The sequence below is a fragment of the Sus scrofa genome, chromosome 14 (assembly GCF_054392235.1).
Source record: "Sus scrofa isolate SSC_HxYL_T2T_F1_AM1 chromosome 14, Sscrofa_HxYL_maternal_Yorkshire_Landrace_v2.0, whole genome shotgun sequence".
In the NCBI taxonomy this organism is placed as follows: Eukaryota; Metazoa; Chordata; class Mammalia; order Artiodactyla; family Suidae; genus Sus; species Sus scrofa.
Window position 1 is genome coordinate 157,933,910 of NC_139396.1, and position 23,452 is coordinate 157,957,361.

A 23,452-nucleotide genomic window follows, 5' to 3' on the forward strand; every position below is an offset into this window, starting at 1 on the left:
TCTTAATATGTGAAAACAAGGTCTGTTTCTCTCCGAGGAGGAGAGGGAACATGTAACGTGAGAGAAACCCCTCGGAACAGCTAAGCGCCTTCTGGGAGGTGGACGTGAGCTTCCACTGGAGGCCTCAGGCGGACTGGAGCTGGAATGACTCTCCTCCCTTTACGTTTTGGGTGACTGCTTTTTTTCCGTCTCGTTTCTTCAGGAGAGCCCATAAGCAGCGAGCACTTTCACAGAGCCGTCAGTGTGAATGACGAAGATTTGCTGGTTCGAATACTTCAAGGAGGGTGAGAAGACTCTGCCTTTTAAAAACTTAGAAAGAAAAAAAAGTTCAGGCTCAGCTAGTGCTTTTCATGCAGCTTTATTTTCCTAAAACGGCCCGTGGCTTGAAACTGGCTCCAAAACTGATCTCAGGTGACTGGTGTTGGAGCTGAGCGTGGTTCATGAAGATGGTCTTATGAAGCCCTGGGTAACTATTTTTGTCATTAAGTAATGACAACTGAAAATGGAAGTTGTAAGTCTGGGCGTCGTATTTTCTTGCCAGAAAGGCCTCGGGTCTCTTGCTTATATGCCTTTAGGCAGATTTTACCTCCCCGCTCACGCCGGGGTCGGTCCAACTCCTGATGAAATGAAGGCATCCCGACATCAGCTGTTTGTAATTCAAAAGGCTGATGATACCCTGGAGGCGATACAGTTGCTGCAGATGGGCTGTGTGACCCTGCCTCCCAGTGAAGAGGGGACCGTACTGTCCAGATTCCTTTTGACTCAGTAGTTGGTAGTTTGACCTGCCTTCCGAGACAAGTCCTCCGTGCCTGGAGGCTCTGTCCGTGGGAGAGGACAAGGTTCCCACGAAAAGCCCCAGCTTTGAAGCTGATAGGTAAGAGCCTGGCTTTCTTCGCGCAGCAGTGCCTTTCGGCCAGTGGGTGAGTTGGGGGCCCGGGGTCTCCATCGCTCCAGGCCGGTGGTGGTGGAGCCAAGAGCCTGCAGCAAGGGCACCGTGTCCCCCGATAGCTGAAGGGGCTTCGGTGCTCGTCCCCAAGGATTTTGTCATGTGGTGTAAGGGTTTTGAGTTGCCGGAAATGCCCATTTTAAGTGAAATTACAGCAATGTCCTTGTGACGTTTGAATCCTTTAAAAAATGAGGCAGGGCTGTTGAAGACAATGAAAATGTAATGGCCCAGAAGGAACTGGAGCTTTTGAGAAAATGAGCCATGATGTTAGCCACCTGCTCCCTGCAAGAGACGCCACGGCGAGTCCGCAGGGAGCCTTGCAGACGCCTTAATCTCTCCTCCGTGTTCTTTCTCCAAGCAACGTGAAGGTCGATGTTCCCAATAAGTTTGGCTTTACCGCTCTGATGGTCGCTGCTCAGAGAGGATACACCAGGTACGGCTGGTCTTGCCTTGCTCTTTCGTGAGGGGTTGAGCTCTGGTCTCGGGCAGGGATGGGAGAGAAACGGCCGTGGGGGAGCCCAGGCCCTGTTCTCTTTTCCCAAAACTTTGCCATGCAGGGGCTGAACAGAAACCCAGCTGCTTTTATCATCAAGCCACACAAAGGCAGGAGGGGATGTAAAAACATTTAATCATACAGGAAGGAACCAAGGTAGCCATTTGAAGGACATTTTGCCAAGTATTCTATATGTGCTGGGAAAACAGTTCACTGGAATTTGAATTTCTTTAAAAAAGGAAAGAGGAGGGATATTCCTTCTGGAAAACAAACTTCGCTGACAGATTTCTCCGCTATGATTTTCACGGACACCCTCCCTTACCCCTACACAGAGACAAGCGTAAATACAAATAGCCTATCTTCCCATTATATTTATATTTTAAGTACTACAATGCCATTTCGAAAGAAAGAGAAACGAATTTTCGTTAAATGCTATGGTTTGAAAATATATTTCATGGAGTTCCCATCATGGCGCAGCAGAAACGAATCTGACTGGGAACCATGAGGTTGTGGGTTTGAGGCCTGGCCTCGCTCAGTGGGTTGAGATCCGGTGTTGCCATGAGCTGTGGTGTAGGTCAAGGATGCGGCTCGGATCCCGCGTTGCTGTGGCTCTGGCGTAGGCTGGCAGCAGCAGCTCCGATTGGACCTCTGGCCTGGGAACCTCCATGTGCCTTGGGTGCGGCCCTAAAAAGACAAACTATATACATCTTTGGGTTTTGTTTTCAGTGAGTAGCTCACGGAGAGGGTAAAAACCTGTTTTCTTGGTGCGGCGAGGCGGCTTCCTGGCTCAGCAGGCCCCCGTCTTTAAAGCCGGTTGCCTCAGAAGGTCTGGAGGAGTGTTGCCCGGCTCTGCCTCAAACGCAGTGCCATCCGTTTCCTGCCAGGCCCTTGTAGGTTCTCTGCGCTTCGCAGGTGCTCACCCAGCGCTTGGCGTTTGTCTTGTGTAGGCTCGTGAAGATCCTCGTTTCCCACGGCACAGATGTGACTCTGAGGAGCGGGAGCGGCAAGGACAGGTGGGTGTGCACCGCGCCCTGGCATCTGCTCCCATGCTCGTGTCGCCAGGCTTTGCCCAGAGGGGGTTTGATTTGACTCAGACAGTTTCTCATTTCTTTGGATGGTACCGAGAGGTGAGCAGGTTCCAAAGGAACGGTGGTGGTGACTGCAGAAGCCGGTTTATTCATCTGTTGACACGCCCTTGCTTTCAGTAGGGAGTCTGGAGGTTACCCATTCTAATGCTCTGGCTTCCCAGCTGGGGGCCAGCAGGGCACACCTAGGTACCAGTCAGTGATCATTATTTTTTTTTTTTTTTGTCTTTTTGCTATTTCTTTGGGCCGCTCCCGTGGCATATGGAGGTTCCCAGGCTAGGGGTCGAATCGGAGCTGTAGCCGCCAGCCTACACCAGAGCCACAGCAACGCAGGATCCGAGCCGTGTCTGCAACCTACACCACAGCTCACGGCAACGCCGGATCGTTAACCCACTGAGCAAGGGCAGGGACCGAACCCGCAACCTCATGGTTCCTAGTCGGATTCGTTAACCACTGCGCCACGACGGGAACTCCCAGTGATCATTATTAAACCCGTTATCCCCAGCCGTGTGCGGCGTGCAGGGGCGGCGGGGGGCGAGTCCCCCCTTGGTTGCCAGTCCCTGTGTACCCCGATCCTTATAGTGCACTTTGCCTGTCTTTCCTCTGTGAACTCAACGTCTTGGCTGTTTCCAAAGAAGCAGACAGCAATCCCAAGGGTAGAGCCAAGAACTTCCCTGAGGTGGGAGGGCTGAGAGCACTGCAGGAGAAGTTTACAGAAATGGCCTGGGGCTGGGCAGCTGAGTCTCACTACAACGAGAGGATGTCTTAGACTTAAAAATACTCGCTCACCTAGTAATGAATTCCAATCAACCAGTGGCTGTTGAATGACTGGCATGTGCCAAGCTCTGTGCTTGGCCCTGGGGTGGAACAGCGAACAAAATGCAAAGCCTTTGCTCAGGGAGCTCATAGCCACGTGATAGTTGCAGCTCAAAGGTTCACACCCCCATGGCCAGCTGGGACATAAGGGGCAGCCTCGAAACACCGGTCATGGGTGGTTGGCCACGAGGTGGACATCTGCCTCTAAAAGCTGTGAGTAGGTGCGTTGCCTCTGGACATTGCACAGCAATAGATTTTAATAACATTTAAAAATTACTTACACATTCAAAAAGTTTTTTTTTTTTTTTTTTTTTTTTTTTTTTTTTTTAAAAAAAACCTCTCAGGTAATTCTGGAACCAAGCCATCAACTCAAAAAGTTTGAAAAATAATAGTGCCGTTTTAAAAAGGAAAACAAAGCCCTCCTATACAGCGCAGGGAACTGTACTCCGTATCTTTTTAAAAATGTCTTTCCTTAAAGGGTAGTTGATTTATACTGTGATCATTTCTGCTGTACCTCAGTAGCTCGTAATGACCTATAACGGAAAAGAATCTGAAAAGGAGTATATATGTATAATCTGAAAAAGAATATGTATGGGAGTCATTTTGCTGTACACTCGAAACTAACCCAGCATTGTAAATTAACTATACTCCAATTAAAAAAAATGAAAAAAAAGGAAAAACTGGAGAGGTGGGAAAAAGAAAAGGAGAAATTGATTAATTAAAAGATAAAGATTGTTGAGAACTAGAAGAGCTGCATCTTAAAGACTGTTCAGTAAAATGGACCAATTTCTTACAAATCTCAGAAGACAGAAAAAAATGAGAAACCTAAAAGGTTTCCAAAGAGGATAGAGCAAATCTAAACAGGAAAAGGAAACGGTACATTTGCATCTAAAATAGATTTTTTAATGCATTTTTAAATTTTTTATTTTAATTTTATTTTTTTGCTTTTTAGGGCCACAGTAGCGGCATGTGGAGGTTCTCAGGCTAGGGGTCCAATCGGAGCTACAGTTGCTGACCTACACCTCAGCTCCTGGCAACGCCAGATCCTTAACCCACTGAGCGAGGCCAGGGATTGAACCCGCCACCTCATGGTTCCTAGTTGGATTCGTTTCCACTGCCGACGCGCTGGGAACTCCCTGCATCTAAAATAGATTTGATCACATCATTGAAATGGGTACTTTGGGGAAGAAAATTTAAACCATCAAAATCAACCCAAGAAGCAGAAAACCTGAAGTAGCAGGTATTCATACAGGAGATTGGAACATTTACTGAAAGATTACCTCCAATATGGGTCCTGAGGTTTGTCTCTTGGACGGAAGAGCTTGTTCAGATATTCTAGGTACTGAAAATAACCTTGAACTTTTCCAGAGCAGAGCGGAAGCTGGCCAGTTACAGGGATAACCTTATTGCTAAAATCTGACAGAAAGCAAACGATTTGTATGTCTGGATGTGCAGACTCAGGAATCTCTTCCATCTCAAGTAAGAGAATCAAGCAGGAGGGGAAGGATGGCTCGATGAGGAAATTTCCCAATATTAAACTTCCCATCAGTAGACAAAAAGTGAAAACCTGCGTGAGTGAGTGTGTGTAGGCTGGTTTTCTAGCTCTTGCTTTTTTTGGTTTAATTAAAATTTTTTTTCTTGCAGCAGTGACTTTTTGAGGACACCTGACCCATCGGCTTACAGGAACACCCTAGTGTCTCCCAGGCGTGAGGGAGCCATTTGACTCGTTCCCTCATCCCTTTAGTCCCAATAAAGTTAAAATTAGCTTTAAAGAAATTGAAAGAACACTGTAAACCAACCATAATGAAAAACATAAAAATCATTAAGAGAAAAAAAATTAGCTTTAAAGGCTTGATTGGATTCAGGTTAACGTTTTTAGTAAGAACACGTCAGAGCTGGTGGTGTGACTTTTGAGTCTTCATGCATCAGGCCTGTGATGCAGGGAGCCCCACAGTTGGTGATTCTAGGTTTGATCAATTAGCTTGAGTGTAACAGCTGAATCTTCTCTTTGTAAAGGTATAGCTTCCCATTGCAATTAGAAACTAATCTGTGGGTTAATAAATCATAGTGTGAACACCCCATTCTTTTCTTTTCAGGGCCACACCCTCAGCTTATGGAAATTCCCAGGCTGGGGTTGAATTGGACTTATAGCCGCTGGTCTACACCACAGCCACAGCAATGCGGGATCTGAGCTGAGGCTGCCGTCTATGCCACAGCTCATGGCAACGCCAGATCCTTAACCTACTAAGCAAGGCCAGGAATCGAACCTGCGTCCTCATGGAGGCTAATCAGGTTTGCTACCATTGAGTCACAACAGGAACTCCTAAATATCCTGTTCTTCATTAACCTTTTGTTCAATAATTTTAGCATCCGCTATGATCCTTGCCTCAAACAATGACTGGGACTTGCCACAATGATTTTTCTAATTGCATGATTCCTTCTATATGTGTTACCTGGCAGTCTTCTGTTAGCAAAAGCTTTCCCTCAGCAGCTGGGGATGGACGACATTTCGTTCTATAAAGACAACATAGATGTTTATTTTCCTTAAGTTACCAATACGTAGAGTAAGGAATTGGTTTACCAGTTAATAATACTGTCCAATGAACATTTTCCTCCTTTTCGTAATATCATCATGGACTGGGAGACGTTTTTAAAATCCAGTATTTTACTGTTAGAGTGATAACTCATCTTTTGGAGTTATAATTCATATACCATAAAATTCATTCTTTTTTTTTGTCTTTTTGCTTTTTCTAGGGCCGCACCTGTGGCATATGGAGGTTCCCAGGCTAGGGTCGAATCGGAGCTGTAGCCACTGGCCTACGCCACAGACACAGCAACGTGGGATCCGAGCCACGTCTGCAACCTATGCCACAGCTCATGGCAATGCCAGATCCTTAACCCACTGAGCAAGGCCAGGGATCGAACCCGCAACCTCATGGTTCCTAGTCAGATTCATTAACCACTGCGCCATGATGGGAACTCCAAAATTCACTCTTTTAAATGTCCCATTTGGGGAGTTCTTGTTGTGGCCTAGCAGAAATGAACCCAACTGCTAGTATCTATGAGGACACAGCTTTGATCCCTGGCCTTGCTCAGTGGGTTAAGAATCTGATGTTGCCATGAGCTGCGATGTAGGCTGCAGATATGGCTCGGATTTGGTGTTGCTGTGGCCATGGCATAGCTGGCAGCTGTGACTCCGATTCAACCACTAGCCTGGGAATTTTCATATGCCAAAAGAAAAAAAAACATATTCAGCATTTAAAAGTATACTAACAAAGTTTTGTAACCACCAGTACTATATGATTGCAGAAGATTTTCATTAACCCAGGAAGAAGCCCTATATTCTTCAGCAGTCACTCCCTACTTCCTCTGCCCCCAGCCCTGGCAACCACTAATCTGCTAGTTCTGTCTCTATGGATTTGTTTATTTTTTGACATTCCATATAAATGAAATCATATAATATGGGGCCTTTTGTGTCTGGCTTCCTTTATAATGCTTTAAGGTTCATCTGTGTTGTAACATGTATCAGTACAGCATTTCTTTTTCACGGTCAAATTATATTCCACTGTATGGATATACCATAATTTATCTAGCTATCAGCTGATAGACACATTTTCACGGCTTTTCCACTCAAGTTAGGAATTATGGCTTTTCTGCCTAAATTAGGATTTTTCTCTCAGGTTTAAGCCAAGGAGGGTAAATGTGGGTCTGGGTGATCACACTTAAGGCCAAATCCTGCTTCTTCCATGTGTTGCAGTCTAATGCTTGCATGCTATGCGGGACACCTAGATGTTGTGAAATATCTCCGAAGACATGGTGCCTCTTGGGACACTAGAGACCTAGGAGGCTGCACGGCTCTGCACTGGGCTGCAGATGGAGGCCACTGCAATGTGATTGAGTGGATGATAAAGGACGGCTGTGAGGTATGGGATCTTCCTTATTAACTATGCACGTATAGTTAAGAACCTAAATGCAGTTCCCTAGGGGTTAGGAGAAGCAGCGCCTTTGGTGGATGTCTTTGATTAGGTTTAGGGAACCCTAGAAATGCTGGAGAAAGTTATCTGACTTCTGAGAAGAAGGTTCCTGAAGCCTTGGGGAAAAAGATCTCTATAGGATTGTTAAGATGGTGAGGCGTCAGATTATCATGGAGGTTCATCTTGTATAGAGAGAAAGAAACAGTGCTGAATCCTTAGCCGGACCTGATGCTGCTTCTGCTTTATTACTGTGTTCATTCTCTCTTTTATCTCTTCTTTCAATCCGCCAACCAAGCTTGATGTGCCTCTACCACACACCAGATATTTTCTTAGGTGCTGGATACACGAAGAAGTTCACAACTCTTGCAGCCACAGTGCTGCTTTTAAAAAGAGTTAGATTATTTTCAATCTTAGTTTGCTTTAATGATTAGTCATTTCAAAAATTTCCAAAGAGCAAACACTGTATCGAGAATAGAGCATTCCAGCTCTAGTGACTTGGCCTTGAAGCAGGCATGTTGGTCTACTTTTGGTTCCATCAGACGTGTCTGATTTCAGGTCATCAGAAAGTACACATCTGACCTAGCAAGTTGAAGTAGAGTTATTTGGACTTCTGTAGATACTTGAGGTTGGGCAAGTAGGATTAGATCAATTATAGTAATTGCTGATAACTTTGAAAACTTTAGTTCAAGACTTCAAAGAAGTTAAACAAAAGTTTCAAGGCATGGAAATAAGGAATGATGAACAGAATGCTATCCTGATTGTGACTGCCAGATGGTGTAGAGTATGAGAAATTAAATTGATGACCTGGAAAATAAACTCAAATGGAGAAGAGTTACGTCTCTTGGATGGTGTTTGTAGATTTGTTATAGTTTGTCTCTGAAGTGTGATTAAGAGAAAGCAAGGCTTTGGTTACAGAATTTCATGGGTTCCTGCTGCTGCTCAGAGGGCCGAGAAGAGGGGCCTTGGAAGGAAAAACCTCAGTCATTAAGGAAATTCTCTTCCATTATGCTTCTTGTTTTCTTTGTTTTAGAAACAGGCACAAAAGATCAGAAGGATGTGTGCCAGTGTGGTTAGGGCTGGCCCACACCTGCCTTGTGTGGTCCTGACAGCCACACTCCCCTTGTTTGGTTCATGATGAATTCTGCTCATGCTGTGGACCCAGTGGAATTCTGTAGGTGAAAATGAAGGTTGACCTTGGCTGAAAGAAGGGCATGTCCCCGTCATCAACTGGAATTTGGGAAGTGTTGGCTCTCTGGGCTTCAGTTGTGAACACACTCATTTGGGGTAAATTCCATCTTCTTCTGTGGCATTGGAGCTACATGAAGGTGTCTAGTAGGATTTCTGGGTGGCTGGCAGGCGGGGTGACACCAGCCTGAGTCCCTTTGTTTTCTTGGCAGATGGTTGACCTGATGCTCTGGAAGACCGTAGGATGGATCTGGGAGCAAAGTGGTTGTAGGGGGGCACTGCCACCCTCTTCTAGAAACGAAGGATCTATACTGAGAATGGCTTCCTTGAGCAGGGAACCCTGTCTGCATTTAATGAGCCATGTGTCCTCAGGAAAGGCATTCGATTTCTATGAATTGTGGTCGAGTCATTTGTAAATCAGAAAACAGTCACCCCTGTTTAACCCTCAGGACCAGAAGAGAAAGGGTACATGACTGTGTCTGAAAACCACATGAAGCACCCTGTAATATGAGGCGATTATTTAATTGGTACTAATGGAGCTTGCTGCGCAGAGGTTGTCATTTGCATGAGGAGGAGCTGCGAGTCTTAATGGTGTGGCGGTGGATGATCTCATAGGGACAAACCGCCTGAGAGATGCTACGGCCCTTGCCTTGTTGGTTATCCTGGTCTGGTGTTTCATGACAGCTGTGGGGGTCTCTGAGTAATTCTTCTGTAACAGAATTAGATGTGTGTGTTATGTTTACTTGAGTACCACTGCTCATGGATGGATGAGTTCTTCATTAAAACTGGAGGCGGCAGCCTTTACATCTTATCTAAAATATGTCTTTAAGAGCACGAAGTCGAGGGATTTTCATGTGGGGAAGATTATTGGGAAATGGCCCATCTTATTACCAGGCACACTGTGTTTTGGGGAAGGCAGTAGGTTACCTCACTTTTCAGATTGGGTTTCCTGTAAGAGATCTAGTTGCTTTGTATTTACCTGTAATTCTCCTGCTTAAAATTTATTCATACTGGTCAGTAGCAGGGTGGGTGTGGCTATTAGCATCTTGTTCCCAAGGGATTTCAAAGCTGCTTACAAAGATACTTAAAAGGCAGCAGCTGGGAGCTGTTGCTGTGGTGCAGTGGGTTAATGATCCAGCTTGTCTCTGCAGAAGCACTGGTTTGGTCCCTGGCCTGGCCCAGTGGGTTTAAAGGAGCCGGTGTTGGCACAGCTGTGGCGTAGGTCACAGCTCCAGCTCAGATTTGATCCTTGTGCCATGTGCTATGGGGGAGGCTGAAAAAGAGAAAAGTGAGCAGCAGAAACTCTGAAAAACAGGTGAGGAAATTTAGGCATGGGACGCAAGGCGGGGCTCGCAGGGAACCGAGGAGAAGGTGGTTGTATTTCATTTTTCTCTCCCATCTTTTTTCCCCTTTGGACAAAATGTAAATGAAGATGCCAGTGGGAGGGGAGAGGGTCCTGGGGCCTCTCTGCATCCTCTAATGTGGTCCAAACACAGCTTCGCACTGCGTAAACGCGAAGGAACTCGGCACCATCCAGCCAGGGGAATTCGGACAAGTGGACTTCCTTCCTAAGTTTCTGATGCATGATTTTAAGGGAAAGAGAGTGGGCTAAGAGCTGCTCTCCCTGTGGTCCGCCAGGTGGACGCTGTGGACACTGGCTCGGGGTGGACCCCGCTCCTGAGGGTCTCTGCGGTCTCAGGGAACCAGAAGGTCGCCTCTCTGCTGATTGACGCAGGCGCAGATGTGAACGTGAAAGATAAAGATGGGAAGACACCTCTCATGGTATGTCGGCCTTGCTCCACAGGGCGGCCTGGCTTTACACGTGGCGTCAAGGGCAGCATTCCTTGCGAGTTCAGCCACATAAGGGCGCTGGGTTTTCATTGCCTATGGCTTCTCTATTGGCCTGTGAATTACGGCATGGCATTGTCACCATGGCATCTTTTTCTTTTGTCACTGTATCTGTCGTACCTTTATTTTTCTTTTTACACCTACTTGTTTAAGGATTACCAACCCTGTCCCCAGGGCCATTTTGGAATCAAAACAGATCTGTTAAAACAAAGAACGGACTCCTGTCTGTCCTGGTCTGGCCTAGCACTTGTCATACCACGTGACAGTGGAGAAAGGCAGCTTTCCTTTCCATCCTCCTTGCGGCTGCCGTTGCTGTGGAGCGAGGCACACATACCTGCTTGCGCAGAACCACAGCGGCCCTGGCCAGCTCCCTGGCTTTTGAGGATGCTGCGGGTGGACTTCCTAGACCCATGCCCCAGACACCCCCTTCCTGCCACCTGTGCCCTCTGCAGGGAGAGGGTGAGGAGCCCAGTCACTGCTCCCGACCCCTGCTCCATTGTGTGCTTTTTAGGTGGCTGTGCTGAATAATCACGAAGAGCTAGTCCAGCTACTTCTTGACAAAGGGGCAGATGCGAGTGTGAAAAACGAGGTATATGGCTCAACCTTCATGTAAAGGTTTTCCCGGGCGGGGAGGAAGGAACAAAGATGCAAGAGAATTTCTGTCATTTTCTCTTTCAGTTCGGCAAAGGCGTCCTAGAAATGGCCAGAGTTTTTGACAGACAGGTTGGGACATTCTTTCTGTCCTTTCGAGGCTAATTTTGTAGCACTTAAACCCAGTTAACCCCAAACCTTGGATTACGTGCACCTGTTTTTGTTTATCCAGAATGTAGTCTCCTTATTAGAAGAAAGGAAAAAAAAGCAAATGCCGAAGAAGAAGCCATCTGTCTGCTGACTGGGGCGCCTCTTACCTCTGAAAGCCACGTGAGACAAAGCAAAGCGGGACTTGAGCGAGACAAAATTCTGCATTCCTGAGGCCAGACATTTGGTTATTTATTTAGTTGAAGAGTCACCGTGACTTTTGTAACATACACCTGTTCCCACTTGTAAATCCAGCCTTTTACCTGAGCACAAGTGGCCATGATGTGATCCCTGGGCGTCTGCAGAGCAGGAGGTGGGGTGGGGGCTGGGGAGGGTGTCTCCCGGCACTTGGGCCTTTTGGAGTCCAGCAAAAACCAAAAAATTTAGGTCCTGGAGCTGCACACACGTGCGTGGGTCCTCCACTTTCCCTTCCTGCCCTCCACGCTGTCCTCTGAGCCACCCCAGGCCCTAGTGGCTATCCCTTCCCCCACGTGTTTTCAATTCTGTCCTCCCCTCCCCACTTAAGGCCTCCCAGGCCACGTCATCAGGCCAGTGTGCCTCCTGGAGGGTGGCTCCTCCAGAAAGCCCGTGAGGCCACGCCAAGACTTTGCTGCTTGGCGGTTGGCCTCACATCAAAGCACAAGGTACAGATTTCAAGATGCCCATTCTGCAGTATGAGTCTGGGCGAAGGGCAGTCCTTCTAGAACAGACCTGTCTGAGAGTGTGTTTGCGGACACTCAGGCCCTGACAGTGAAAGACCCGGCCTGCTGGCCTGTCGAAGACTTTGCCACAGAGGAAGTAGATTTACATTTAGTCCTTGGGGCGGAGAGGGTTTGGAGACTGATGACTCAGCTCAGGGATGAGGAGGAATGACCAGGGCGGCCGGTTGGCAGGTCAGACACACATGGGCTGGAGCTTTAACTTAAACACCAGCAAAGAGGGGAGCTAGCTGACACCTGGCATTGCCTGTCTCCAGAGACAGCTGGTTAACCCGGCCCTCTGAGAAGTCTGCACAGGGCTGGAATTTTCTCTGCAGGGAAGACCACTTAGAAGGTAATGAAAGCCCCAAAGATCTCTGGGAAGGGCACAGGGGCAAAACCCACAATTGCACTGATGTTGGAAATTCTCAGCTTTATTCCATGCCATTTATAGAACAGCCACCTTGAGAGCTGGGTCTGCGTGTCATCTGCTCCTCTCCTTAGATGTTTCACTAGGGTTTCGACATCTGTGCCAGTTCTCATGCCTTTTAAATTTGCTAGACGAGGAGTTGCCCTTGTGGCTCAGTGGGTTAAGGATATGGCATTGCTGCAGCCACAGCGTAGATTGCAGATGCGGCTTGAATCCAGTGTTGCTGTGGCGTAGGCCTCAGCTGCAGTTCTGATTCAGCCCCTAGCCCGGGAACTCCCATGTGCCACAGGTGCAATAATACAAAGAAGAAATTGCTAGAATAGACTTTTAAAAAATCTCTAAAAATCAGAACGTAGCCACAACTTTCTAAGGCTCCTTTCCCTGCTGTGGTCAATACTGACATTCACCTTGAGTTCATTTCTTAGTCGACTGTCGTTAATATTGATGAGCTGTGGAAAGAGACACGCCCCTCAGTGTGGACATCAAGCTTGGCCATGTAATGGGGCTGACCCTGGTCTAGGAAGTGTGAGTGGAAATGGCTCCAGCCCCTCCGAGTGGAAGCTGAAGACTCCCCACGTCCTTCTTCCCTCCACCACAAGACCGGCTGTGACTTGGCTGGAGGCTGCTCTGGCAGCCTGAGGGATCCTGTGACAAGAGCCGAAGCTCCCCCAGAATGGATGTGACCTGTGAGTGAGAGATGGTGCTTTCGTGTTGTAAGTCATTGGAATTTATGCGTGGTTTGTCAGGACAGTGGAACATAGCCAACGAGATGCCTGCTTGCAGAGTCCTAACATGTATCTGTGAATTTAAGTTTCTACTGAAGCAACTCGCAAGTCCTATGATTTCCAGTCTTACTTTATTCAGACATCTTTTTTTTTTTTTTTTTTTTTTTTTTTTTTTGGTCTTTTTAGGGCCGAACCCACAGCATATGGAGGTTCCCAGGCTTGGGGTCCAATCGGAGCTGTAGCCGCCGGCTTATACCACAGCCACAGCAACAAGAGATCCAAGCCATGTCTGTGACCTATACCACAGATCGTGGCAACGCTGGATCCTTAACCCACTGAGTGAGGCCAGGGATCTAACCTGCATCCTCATGGATGCTAGTTGGGTTTGCTAACCACTGAGCCATGACTGGAACTACTGTTCAGGCATTTTAAAACTCAGGAATGGATACTGAATTTTATCAAATGTCTTTTTAGCATCCCCAGTAATGGAATATTTCCCCACAGGCTCTCAGTTTGCTGACTTGGATTACTAGATTTTCAAATCAAATAGTAATCAAACCATCATTATACTCCTGATGTAATCTTATTAGGTTACAGTGAGCTGCTGGACTCTATATGCTATGTGTGTGTGTGTGTGTATATATATATATTATCTTTTTAGGGCCGCACCTGTGACATATGGATGTTTCCAGGCCAGGGGCTGAATCAGAGCTGTAGCTGCTGGCCTATGCCACAGCAATGCCAGATCCAAGCTGTGTCTGCAGCCTACACCATGGTTCACAGCAATGCCAGATGCTTAACCCACTGAGTGAGGCCAGGGATTGAACCTTTGCCTTCATGGATTTGTTTCCCCTGAGCTATGATGGGAACTCCTGTACTTTTTTAAAAAATAACTTTCCTTAATAAGATTAGATGGTGACTTATCTCATCTTTAAAATTTTCCCAAAGAAGCAACCCATGGTTTTATTTTTGCCAGCTTATTTATACTTGTTATTTCTGAATTGGAATTCCCTCTGGATTGGAATCTCCAGGGAAAGGGCAGGAGCGATGGATTTTTGTCACAAGCATCCCAGGTGAGTTCTTATAATTAATTCAAGGAGCCTGAGAAACATGGCTATGGAGTGTGCTATTATAAATGGTTTTGTCTTCTATTTGCCAAATAACCTGCCATTCATCTTTGACTCAAGAGTCACTGCATTTCTAGGGTGTAGATTGTTGTTCTACGTTAAGTGTATTATAATCTTGAGAATTTGTACCACTTGTAATCAAAATTCATAATGCATTCAAGTCTTACTTTGTGCATTAATATACAAAATGATATAATTTTTTCGAAAACCACTTTGAAAGGTGTATTCTGTATGTTTCTCATTTGATAGACGTATCTCGATCTGTTTATGTTCATTGATCTATATTACCTTTGCTGAGGTCTTCTATGTGCCTAGTTTTTGTCTCCTTGCTTTGTCGTGGGGGGTTAGAACAAAGACTTTGTTCCCACTCTGTAAATCTATTTTTTTTTTTTGGTATTTTCTGTGGTTCTTTCTTTATGACATTGAAAGTCATATTCAAATACTATTCAAAGTATTTGTAATAGATTTCCAGTACCTTTAGACTTTTATTCTGATATGCCTAATTAATATTTCTATTCCTGCTTGCTTGCCTTTTGAATTTATCTCTTTCAAAAAATGAGGTGAGTTAAAAAATGTATTTGGGTAGTTTCCTGATTGCTCAGCAGGTTAAGGATCCAACATTGTCACTCTGGCGACTGCTGTGGCCTGGGTTTGATCCCTGGCCTGGGAATACCTGCATGCTTCAAGTGAGGCCAAAAAAAAAAAAAAAAAATGTATTCCGATAGGTGTGTATATCATATTATTAAAAAAAAAAAAAAAAGCATTAGGTTCCCTCCTCTCTACCCCCCGTGTGTGTGAAAAGGCATAAAGGCATCTCTCCTTGTGCCGTCATCTGACTGGCTCAGGTGGATTGCAGCGTGTATCCCTGGACCCCCCACCTCCCCGTCCTTTTTAGTTCCTCAGGCATCCAGCCTGGATGAGACTACAGATACATTTTGCTACACGAGCGTTCCCCCTCCCCCGTTTGGTTACATTTCTCACTAATGAACGAGACGCGGTCTTTATCTTGACCTGTATACCATTTATTGGATATAATATCTGTAACAATGACTTTTTCTATGGAAATAAGCAGGTTGTGTTACCTGTAGACCCGAAATGAGAAATGTGTACAAAAGTAACAGACTGTAACATAAGAAGGTATGTGAAAAAAAAATGAGCAAACCAAAGCATTATAAATGGATGAAGCGCTATAAAATGAATGTACTGGTTTAGTTGCTATAACTTTGCACTGTGCTGAATAGCCTGTAGACAAGTTGGAAAGAGTTACACTGTATGTGCCACACATTCAAACAGTGGACCTTCCTTTCTGCGGCCCCGTCTGACCTGACAGAGGGAATGAGAGAGCAAGGAACTCTGCTGCCACCTGTCCTGCCTTGGACTCTGGGGATTTTCTCATTCTAGATGGAGGTATTTTTTCTATCACTGTCCTTCCTCCTTAAGTACTTGCTCATAGGCCATGACCATGAACATAAACCCACTTCTTCATCCAACTAAAATGATCACATGATATTTATTCTTCTGCCTGAATTACAAATGTGAATTAAGGACTAAAGTAGCTTTTGGAAGGACAATTACAGGCACGTTTGTTGAAGATGGTGTGGAAAGTCAGGGTTGGTTACAGAGTATTCAACCTAGAGGAGCCAAATCACACTGAGAATTCCTTTAATTGTGTTCCATCTGGCTGTCGCTATCAATCATTGGCTACTGGAACAATTTTAGATGCAGTGTTTCTTCTCCGAGCTTTTCTCATATGGGACAGGCTGGACTGCAAGCTGCCACTGCCTTCCCAAAAGTGAAGAGGGGACATTCTGTATGCAAAGCAGGGAAACATTTCATTCACGTGCAGCTGAGTGGCTTCTGGGAGAGCATCACCGCAGAGGCAGTTCTCCGCTCGGGGCTCCTGAATCATTCTTAGAGTGTCGCTACTGGGATGACCATCAGAGCTTTCAAGTAGGTTTAAGAGAAACAGATGCCAACAGGAAGTGCAGAGTGAGTCATGGGAATTTTGTAATCACAGGTACATTGGAATGTCTTTAGGTGGGAGGTGCCTCTGGGAGGGATTCTGCTGCGGGAGCAGGTGGGTCATTCTGCGCTGTGCAGCTGGAGGAGGCTGGGCTTTGGGCAGCCAGTGGGTGCACGTGTGGGGTGGCCACTTGCTGCTGCATCACCACTTTAGCTGCAAGTAGCTACACATGCAGAGACTGGTCGGGGATTGTGGAGGCGTCAGCATTGGATTTGACCTGGGAGAGGAACTTGTGTCTGGGTGAGAGAGAGAGGCAGGGAGATGTCCTAGCCTAGGCTGCCTGTGTCCACGTGTGTTTATGGCCCACTCATGAGCCCTGGCGAGGAGGACAGGTGGCACCTGGCTGCCACGTTCCCCACCAGCCAGCCGTGGTGTGTAGACTCTACAGCCTGAGTCACGCCCGGGGAGTGAGCACCGGCCCTGGGAGACCCTTGGGGGTAGAGCTTATCTGGGGGACTTGTGTTTTGCCAGGGCCATTTTGATAACAGCTAGGAAGGCTCACCAGGCCGTCTGCCCTGGGCCCTCCTGCCCCTCAAACACCTAGGGAAGTTTTCAGTGAAATAAACCTCACGATCAAAACCCGAAAAGGGGTCAGGTTCCTGCCCAGGCACCACGCCCTCTTGCTGGCGGGGTCTCAGTGGCTCAGAGCGCTTTGTAAACAGCAGTTGAGGGCCCATAGAAGGGGGCTGGAGCATTGCTGGAACATTCTAGGCGGCCCAGCACCAGCTCCTGTTAGCACCGTGGGAGATGGTGGGCTCCTCCGAAACCTCGGCCGCAGCGCAGTGTCCGCGCTGTTTTTCTTTGGGGGGAGCCGCTGATGTGCTGCATTGATTTGCCAGAGAACAATGGCTCGTGGTTTCAGCCTGAGAATTCCTAATAAAGTTAAGAAGGCATAAAAACGTCCCCTTTGAGACGGGTCGGGAGTATTTATTCTCATGCAGTTGAAACTGTGGCTCTTGCGGTTTCTGTGATGTCATCCCACATGTGTAAGCTGGAAAAATTCACACTGGGAAGTGCAGGCTGTGTGTGCATATTTTGACAATGGAAAATGTTAGGCATTGTTTCTCTTGGTTGCTACACATCTGATTCCATGTGTCAGGAAAACAAACTTACACAAAATTTCACGAGATAAAACATGTCACTAGGGTGCCTGGAAGTTTGGCTGTCTATTTCCCAGGAAAGCGGGGTCAGAGAACCTACGGCTGTTACAAGACAGAGGAAGAAGGGCAGTGACGCTTCTCAGGGCCACCTCTGTGTCAGGCACGCTGACTCTCAGCGAGGGCCTTCTAGCCGCACATCAATGCTATCACTCTTGCCTATACAGTTTAAAAAATAGTAAAAATAGACTGGTGTCGAAATATAAGTATTGATTTTAGTTGCTATCGTCTATGAGGATATAAAAAAAGGCCGGGGGGGGGGGAGAGAGGACTACCTCCCTTCCCCCCAGCAACCTGGCTATTGGCTCCTTTCCTAAGATATATGAACATGAAAGTTATTGCTAGATAGGCTTCATTTGATAGCTCCTGCATTTGGAAGTATCATCTCTTCAATAATATTATCTGTGGCCTGTCAGGGGCTATTAGGTTTAAATATGTTCTTTTCCAGCAAATAAATTGCATGGCTCTATAAAAGCACCGAGGACTGTAGAGATAAGACTGTGTCATCAGCCGTGGCCCCCAAGCGGCCATGGATGACGAGGTGTGAGCTCACAGCATTAGCCACCTCTGATACCAAACTCTTCCTGCTTCTCGGGAAGAGAAGCACAGGAATTACGGTCAAGAAGAGACCAAAAAAAAAGTTCACATCCTCTTCCTTGCACCAAAAGGGGTTACGATGCTGATCTGAGGATCTGGGCCTCTACAAAGGCAATAGCCACACGTGATGCACCATACAAAGTCTGTGAACTTTTCAACAGCGTATGTTTTGGCCTTAATAGAATTACCAATATAATACCAGTTACAGTCATTCTGTAGGTACTCATCAGCAGTCGTATTTTCTAGCGTGGCTTTATAGTTGTAAGACGTTGATAATGGCATGATAAACAGTTGCTGTAGGGGTTGGAATGTATCAGAGCTGAGTTCCCTTGCGTGTGTGCTGGGGACACGGGTTTGTTGAGGGGATCCCCGATCGCGAGTCCCGTGTTGCCTAGATACGGTGGGAACCGGGGGAGAGTTAAATGCACTCTTGTTTCCTGGAAGGCAAGCCGAGATTCTTGGTACGTTTTGTCTTTCTGCTTCAAGGCATAGAAAAACCACTGGCATGACCCTAGATGGCGTCTCTGTCAAAAACAGGGTGAATTGTGGAAGTGGTGTCAACTGCTTCCTAATGTGGAAACGAGTCCCATGTGACCCCACCTTCAGAAGACAGAGGCATCATGGCATTTCACCTTGTCTGAGTAATTCTGTGCTTTTCCTGCCCTTGGATACAGGCATCTTCAAGAGGACCCTGTGAAAACGGCTCCCCAGTCAGACATGTGAAGGGTGGAAGGGGCTTCTGCCCAAGACTGCATTTCCTGAATATTAAGGATTAGGAATTTGATGTTCTTCTCACAGTCCATGGTGCTCAGCAGATGGGTTGCAAGTGCTTCAGAAATGGATTCAGACTTTACGCTAAAAGCTTCTTTCAAAGATGCCTGCAGCCAAGCTGGGAAAATAGGATGCCCCCAAGAGACCCTACTAGCGACTTAGGTTTCTTTGTCCAACATATGCTCACAAGGCTCGCAGACACAAGCTTTATCCCAGTGAACACAGCACTCCGTTATGGCTGCAGTTTCTGCAAGTGTGGGGATTCTGCCTAATTTTTAATAAGCTGAACCTTGCAATAAAAGGAGATTTTTATCTAGAGAACTGATTTACTAGATCCGGTTTGCTGGTTCACATCTGAAAATAGTTACGGTCCCATGGAAAGCCTCATCTGTCTGTCTGAACACAGAATCACTGTATTAAGACAAGGTGGTAATTTGTTTAGCTATGTACGAACAGTCCAAGGAGACGGAGGGTTGCAGGGCTTGGGCAGTAGCTGTCTGGTAGAATGGCTCCCTTTCTTGCTCTAAACAAGGGGCCGATGCCCTCTGTCAAGGGCAGCTGGGAAAAGAAGTTTTTGGGGTTTCTATAAAGCAACCTTCTCTGCCTGCTCTCCAAATGTGTGCTCATGGCTGCTGAGCTCCAGGTCAAGTTTCTTTCTGGCCTCCCTTCCAGTCTCCATCCTGGAGTGGCCACACCTTGGAATTCCTTTCTGCGAACCCAGATCCTCGCCAAAGCTTCCCGGCCAGAAGCCAGGTCCTTTCCTGCTGCCCTGGAGTGCTGAAGGGGCAGTCCTGGTGGGCCAGCCTCTCAGCTGTGATGGGGCCCTGGCTCTTCCTGAAAGCCAGGCACAGCCTGCACTGGAAGCCAGGCTCTGGCCTGAGATCAGGGGTTCCAGAGGGAAAAAAAAAAATCACGCAGGGTTCTACCTGGGGTCTCTTGAGCTGTGTCTGGTACCATAGCCACACCCATGGGTAGCTGGGGAACCATTCTCACATAAAGCCTCCATCCAAAAGTAAACATCCTGTCCAGAATCCCATCAAAGCATGGTTTTTCAAGTTCACTCAACTATTAAAAGCACAACAAGCCTTCCTTCCATGGAAAACTCAAGTGATGGTTAAAAAACAAAACAAAAAACCCCCACGCCCATTACAGTGCACTGCGCTGTAATGAGCATTCTGCATAAATTAATAATTTACAAGTACCTGAGCAAGTATACAGAGCACCATAGCACAGCACAGCACCGACGGCAGTAGCTCAAAGTTCTTCAAATCGTGGTGTTTTAAACATTAAAAAAAAAAAAAATCCTAAAAGTTGGTACTAAAAATAACTCCAACTGGAGTTGAGAGATAGTGCAAACTTCTGTCTTCACTGTTGAAAAAAGGTGTGGGCTTGCTTCTCACTTGGCAGAGGCGAGGTGGGTAGATCTGGGCACTTGATGGGGCTGTTTCGGAGCAGGTCTTCAGGAAGAGCAACCGAGAGAGAAGAAAACAGAACTGTTGTGAGAGGCCCTGCTGGCGGTTTCTGATGGAGGCGCCCTGGCTTGCGCTTCCAGGATCAGAAGCCACACCCCCCTCCCCCCGCCCCCGCTTGGGGGCTGGAGGCTGCTCTTGCCTTTGGCAGGGGTCGTGGATCACAGAAGGGACCGTGCGGAGGGCTGCAGCATCTTCAGCAGCTTAGGACCCTTTCCAAAGCTACCCCTTCCGTCCAGCCACTAGGTGACTCTGCAAGAGCGCCATCCAGCAGAAAAATGGCGCAAGCCCCAAAGGCGAGCCTCACGTGTAACACTGAATTTTCTAGCAGCCTCATAAAAAGGTAAAAATTGATAAAATTTGACCCGCTATGTCCAGAGTAGTAGTATTTCAATATGTAATCAACATAGAAAAATACTAACAAGACAGTTGATATGCTGGGGTACTGACTCTTCAAACAGAGTGTATATTTTCATGGCTGGTCTATCTTGTCTTTTCCCAGCCATGATGTGCCCAGCGGCTGCTGGGTTAGCTCAGTTCCAGAGAATGAGGGCAAAGTTGGGCATGTGGAATCCCTCAGAAATGAACGTGCAGAGGATCCGCCTTCCGGGAGGACGCCCAAAGGAGCCTGTGCTGATGTCAGCAACTGGCAGAGGTAAGACGGGCCACAGCCTGAGGTCCCTGAAAAAGACGGTCTTCCCATGTGGTGCGTATATACAGTGGAATACTACTCAGCCCTAAAAAAGACTGAAATCATGCCATTTGCAGCAACATGGATGGACCTAGAGATGATCATACTAAGTGAGGCAAGTCAGAGAAAGACAAATACCATGTGATATCACATGGCATCTAACCGTGGAATCTAAAACATGGCACAAATGAACCTACGTGCAGAGAACAGATCTGTGGTTGCCAGGGCGGGGGGTGGGGAGGGATGGGTAGGGAGTTTGGGATTGGCAGATGCAAACTATTGTATACAGAAATGGAGAGACAACAAGGTTCTACTGTGTAGCACAGGGAACTGTATTCAATATCCTGTGATTAAACCATCATGGAAAAGAACATGAAAAAGAATACATGTCTCTGACTGGGTCACCGTGCAGTGCGGCAGAAATTACCACCACGCTGTAAATCGCTTATACTTCAATACGCTTTTTTTTTTTTTTTTTTTTTAAAAGGAGGGTCAACCCCTCTTCTTGTCTGTGTAAAGTGATGTTTTCTTTTGAACAAGAAAAGTCACTTCAGGATCAGCATACAAACCGCAGTGAAATGAGGATGCTTTGCAGGCTTTCTGTATTTGTGTAGTCAGGAATTAAACCACTGTCCCGACCCTTTGACCGGCTTTATCTCTGAGATTTATTAGCGGCTCTCTCTTTCACAGGCCAAACATTTTTCCCAAGAGCTGTAATGAAATTGGGACTGTGTGCCTCCCCCACCAGCGATGCTGAATTACCGAACCTGGGGCCTGGCCCACACCCCTACCTCTGGTTCTTCTGAGCTCACCAAGCAAGCTGCCTGCCAGGGGGGCATGTGTGTCGGGACCGTGGTTTGGCTGAGGGTTTAACCCATCTGTGTGCTGGTAAATATTTAACTACCCACCGGAGGGGGAGGTTGGGAGGGGCTGATCTGTCCTGTTTGCTGATTTCCATGTATAAATATGCTGCCACCATGACCTGTGTGTACACGGAAGAGGGGTCAGTGGCATTTCCATCATGCAGAAATGACAGATGCAGGTAACCTCAGTGGATTGTAGTAAAATGTATTAAAAAAAACAAAAGGAGGTGAGTTTTGAGCATTTATTACCATTTCTTCTTTATTTGCTTTTTAGGGCCTCACCCAAGGCACATGGAAGTTCCCAGGCTAGGGGTCAAATTGGAGCTGTAGTTGCCAGATTACACCACAGCCAAGGCAATGCAGGATCTGAGCCGCATCTGCGACCTACACCACAGCTCATGGTAACAACGCATCCTTAACCCACTGAGCGAGGCCAGGGACCGAACCCCTGTCCTCATGGATACTCGTTGGGTTCATTACCCTTGAGCCACAATGGGAACTGCCTAACTTAAGTTTTAAGAATGGCCAGGCCTAACACACCTTGCTTGCAAAATTCTGGAAGTTTAATAGCTCCAGCCCCAGTACTGGGGTAACCTTCCTGCACAGGTCGAGATGCAGGGCTGGGCGTTCTGGAGCCCTGAGGGAGGGCAGAAGCCATGAGCCCAGCTGCAGCTGTATTCTAAGGTGGGTCCTCACACCTGTTGCGGTGTGTATATGGGGAAGCTTCCAGTTACTCTGTCCCCCACAGCCCAGCAGCTTCTTTAGCCCAACTTCTTCCATTGCCTACTCCATCCGTGGCCCGCCAGCCCCACCTCCTTTCTTGGGATCCAAGTGATCGGGCAGAGGCTGTCATGGTCCAAGTGAGAGCTTTGGAGGTAGGTGTCCAGCTTTCATAATGGCACCACTTGGCGACTTCCCTTCTGCATCTCTTGGGGGATGGGGCCAGGCCTGAGTCCACAGCCACAGCTGTCTGACAGGGCTGGTCTCCTTGACCCTGAGCTGCTCTCGGAGGTGGGCTGGGATCCCTGCTAACAGCAACGTGTGATGCCTGTGGTTATATGCTCCTGGCTGCTTCCGACTTAGTTCTAGATTTGCCCTCGCATCTATTTTATACCATTCCCAGGGGTGAGGAATGCAGGAAGCACAGCCTGCACCGCCTGCCCTGTGTCCGCCTGTGGCTGAGCAGCAGGGCTCAGTGCAGCTGCCCCCCACCGTCTCAGGGAGAAAGAGGGGCAGGTGCATCACACTAACCTGAGGGGCACCAGGCGGAGCGCAGACTCCTGCTGTCCCGGGGTCCTGGTGGAGGCGCCAGCGAGCCGGGTCGTCTTGCTCAAAGGATCTGCAGGCAGAGGCTTCTGAGGAGGGTTTGGCTTACGCGTTCCCTGAAACAAACCACAATATTATGCGTGACCCCCACTGCCCTGAACTTGGACAAGACACTGTCCCCAGGAGCCATCGGAGTCCCCTGGAGAGCGGTTAAGGCTACACAGCACAGGGTTCACTTCCTGTAAACTTTGAGTGCAACCCTCTCACCTTGCAGGGGTGTGTGTGTGTGTGTGGTGGAGGTGACCCTTGTTAACGATTTATCTGTAGGCTCATTTGGTTACAAACACTCAGATATGGGTCCTAAGACACCCCGGTGCTCACAGCCTTGGAAGTCCGCTTGATGCTGGTGCTTCTGGGCTGATGCTACCCAGGAGGTGTCAACTTGCCTGTGCTCTCAGGCTTCCTTTCAGGGTGTAACGGCCTAAATGCG

At 47.4% G+C, this 23,452-nt stretch overlaps 2 protein-coding genes across 35 annotated transcripts in view; one reads left to right on the top strand and one right to left on the bottom strand.

The window, feature by feature from the left end:
• Nucleotides 1-21,919, top strand: part of FANK1 (fibronectin type III and ankyrin repeat domains 1) — a 113,684-nt gene extending 91,765 nt beyond the window's left edge. For 8 of the 30 annotated variants that reach the window (XM_084995895.1, XM_021072604.2, XM_084995894.1 and 5 more), the window contains 11 exons: nucleotides 203-284; nucleotides 1,305-1,379; nucleotides 2,387-2,452; nucleotides 7,098-7,263; nucleotides 10,138-10,281; nucleotides 10,859-10,936; nucleotides 11,026-11,070; nucleotides 11,171-12,959; nucleotides 13,975-14,071; nucleotides 20,645-20,797; nucleotides 21,524-21,919. In XM_084995895.1, the coding sequence (XP_084852021.1) occupies nucleotides 1,351-1,379; nucleotides 2,387-2,452; nucleotides 7,098-7,263; nucleotides 10,138-10,281; nucleotides 10,859-10,936; nucleotides 11,026-11,070; nucleotides 11,171-11,239 (597 nt within the window). In that variant the 5' untranslated portion in view covers nucleotides 203-284; nucleotides 1,305-1,350 and the 3' untranslated portion in view covers nucleotides 11,240-12,959; nucleotides 13,975-14,071; nucleotides 20,645-20,797; nucleotides 21,524-21,919. Of the gene's footprint in view, nucleotides 1-202; nucleotides 285-1,304; nucleotides 1,380-2,386; nucleotides 2,453-7,097; nucleotides 7,264-10,137; nucleotides 10,282-10,858; nucleotides 10,937-11,025; nucleotides 11,071-11,170; nucleotides 12,960-13,695; nucleotides 14,629-20,293; nucleotides 20,486-20,644; nucleotides 20,798-21,523 lie in introns of those variants that run through there. The other 22 variants (XM_084995900.1, XM_084995880.1, XM_084995901.1 and 19 more) reach the window with 10 other exon arrangements.
• Nucleotides 15,126-23,452, bottom strand: part of ADAM12 (ADAM metallopeptidase domain 12) — a 380,482-nt gene continuing 372,155 nt past the window's right edge. For 4 of the 5 annotated variants that reach the window (XM_084995853.1, XM_021072593.2, XM_084995855.1 and 1 more), the window contains 2 exons: nucleotides 22,948-23,078; nucleotides 15,126-20,130 (listed from right to left, as the gene is read on the bottom strand). In XM_084995853.1, the coding sequence (XP_084851979.1) occupies nucleotides 20,070-20,130; nucleotides 22,948-23,078 (192 nt within the window). In that variant the 3' untranslated portion in view covers nucleotides 15,126-20,069. The remainder of the gene's footprint in view (nucleotides 20,131-22,947; nucleotides 23,079-23,452) is intronic. The other variant, XR_014827150.1, reaches the window with a different exon arrangement.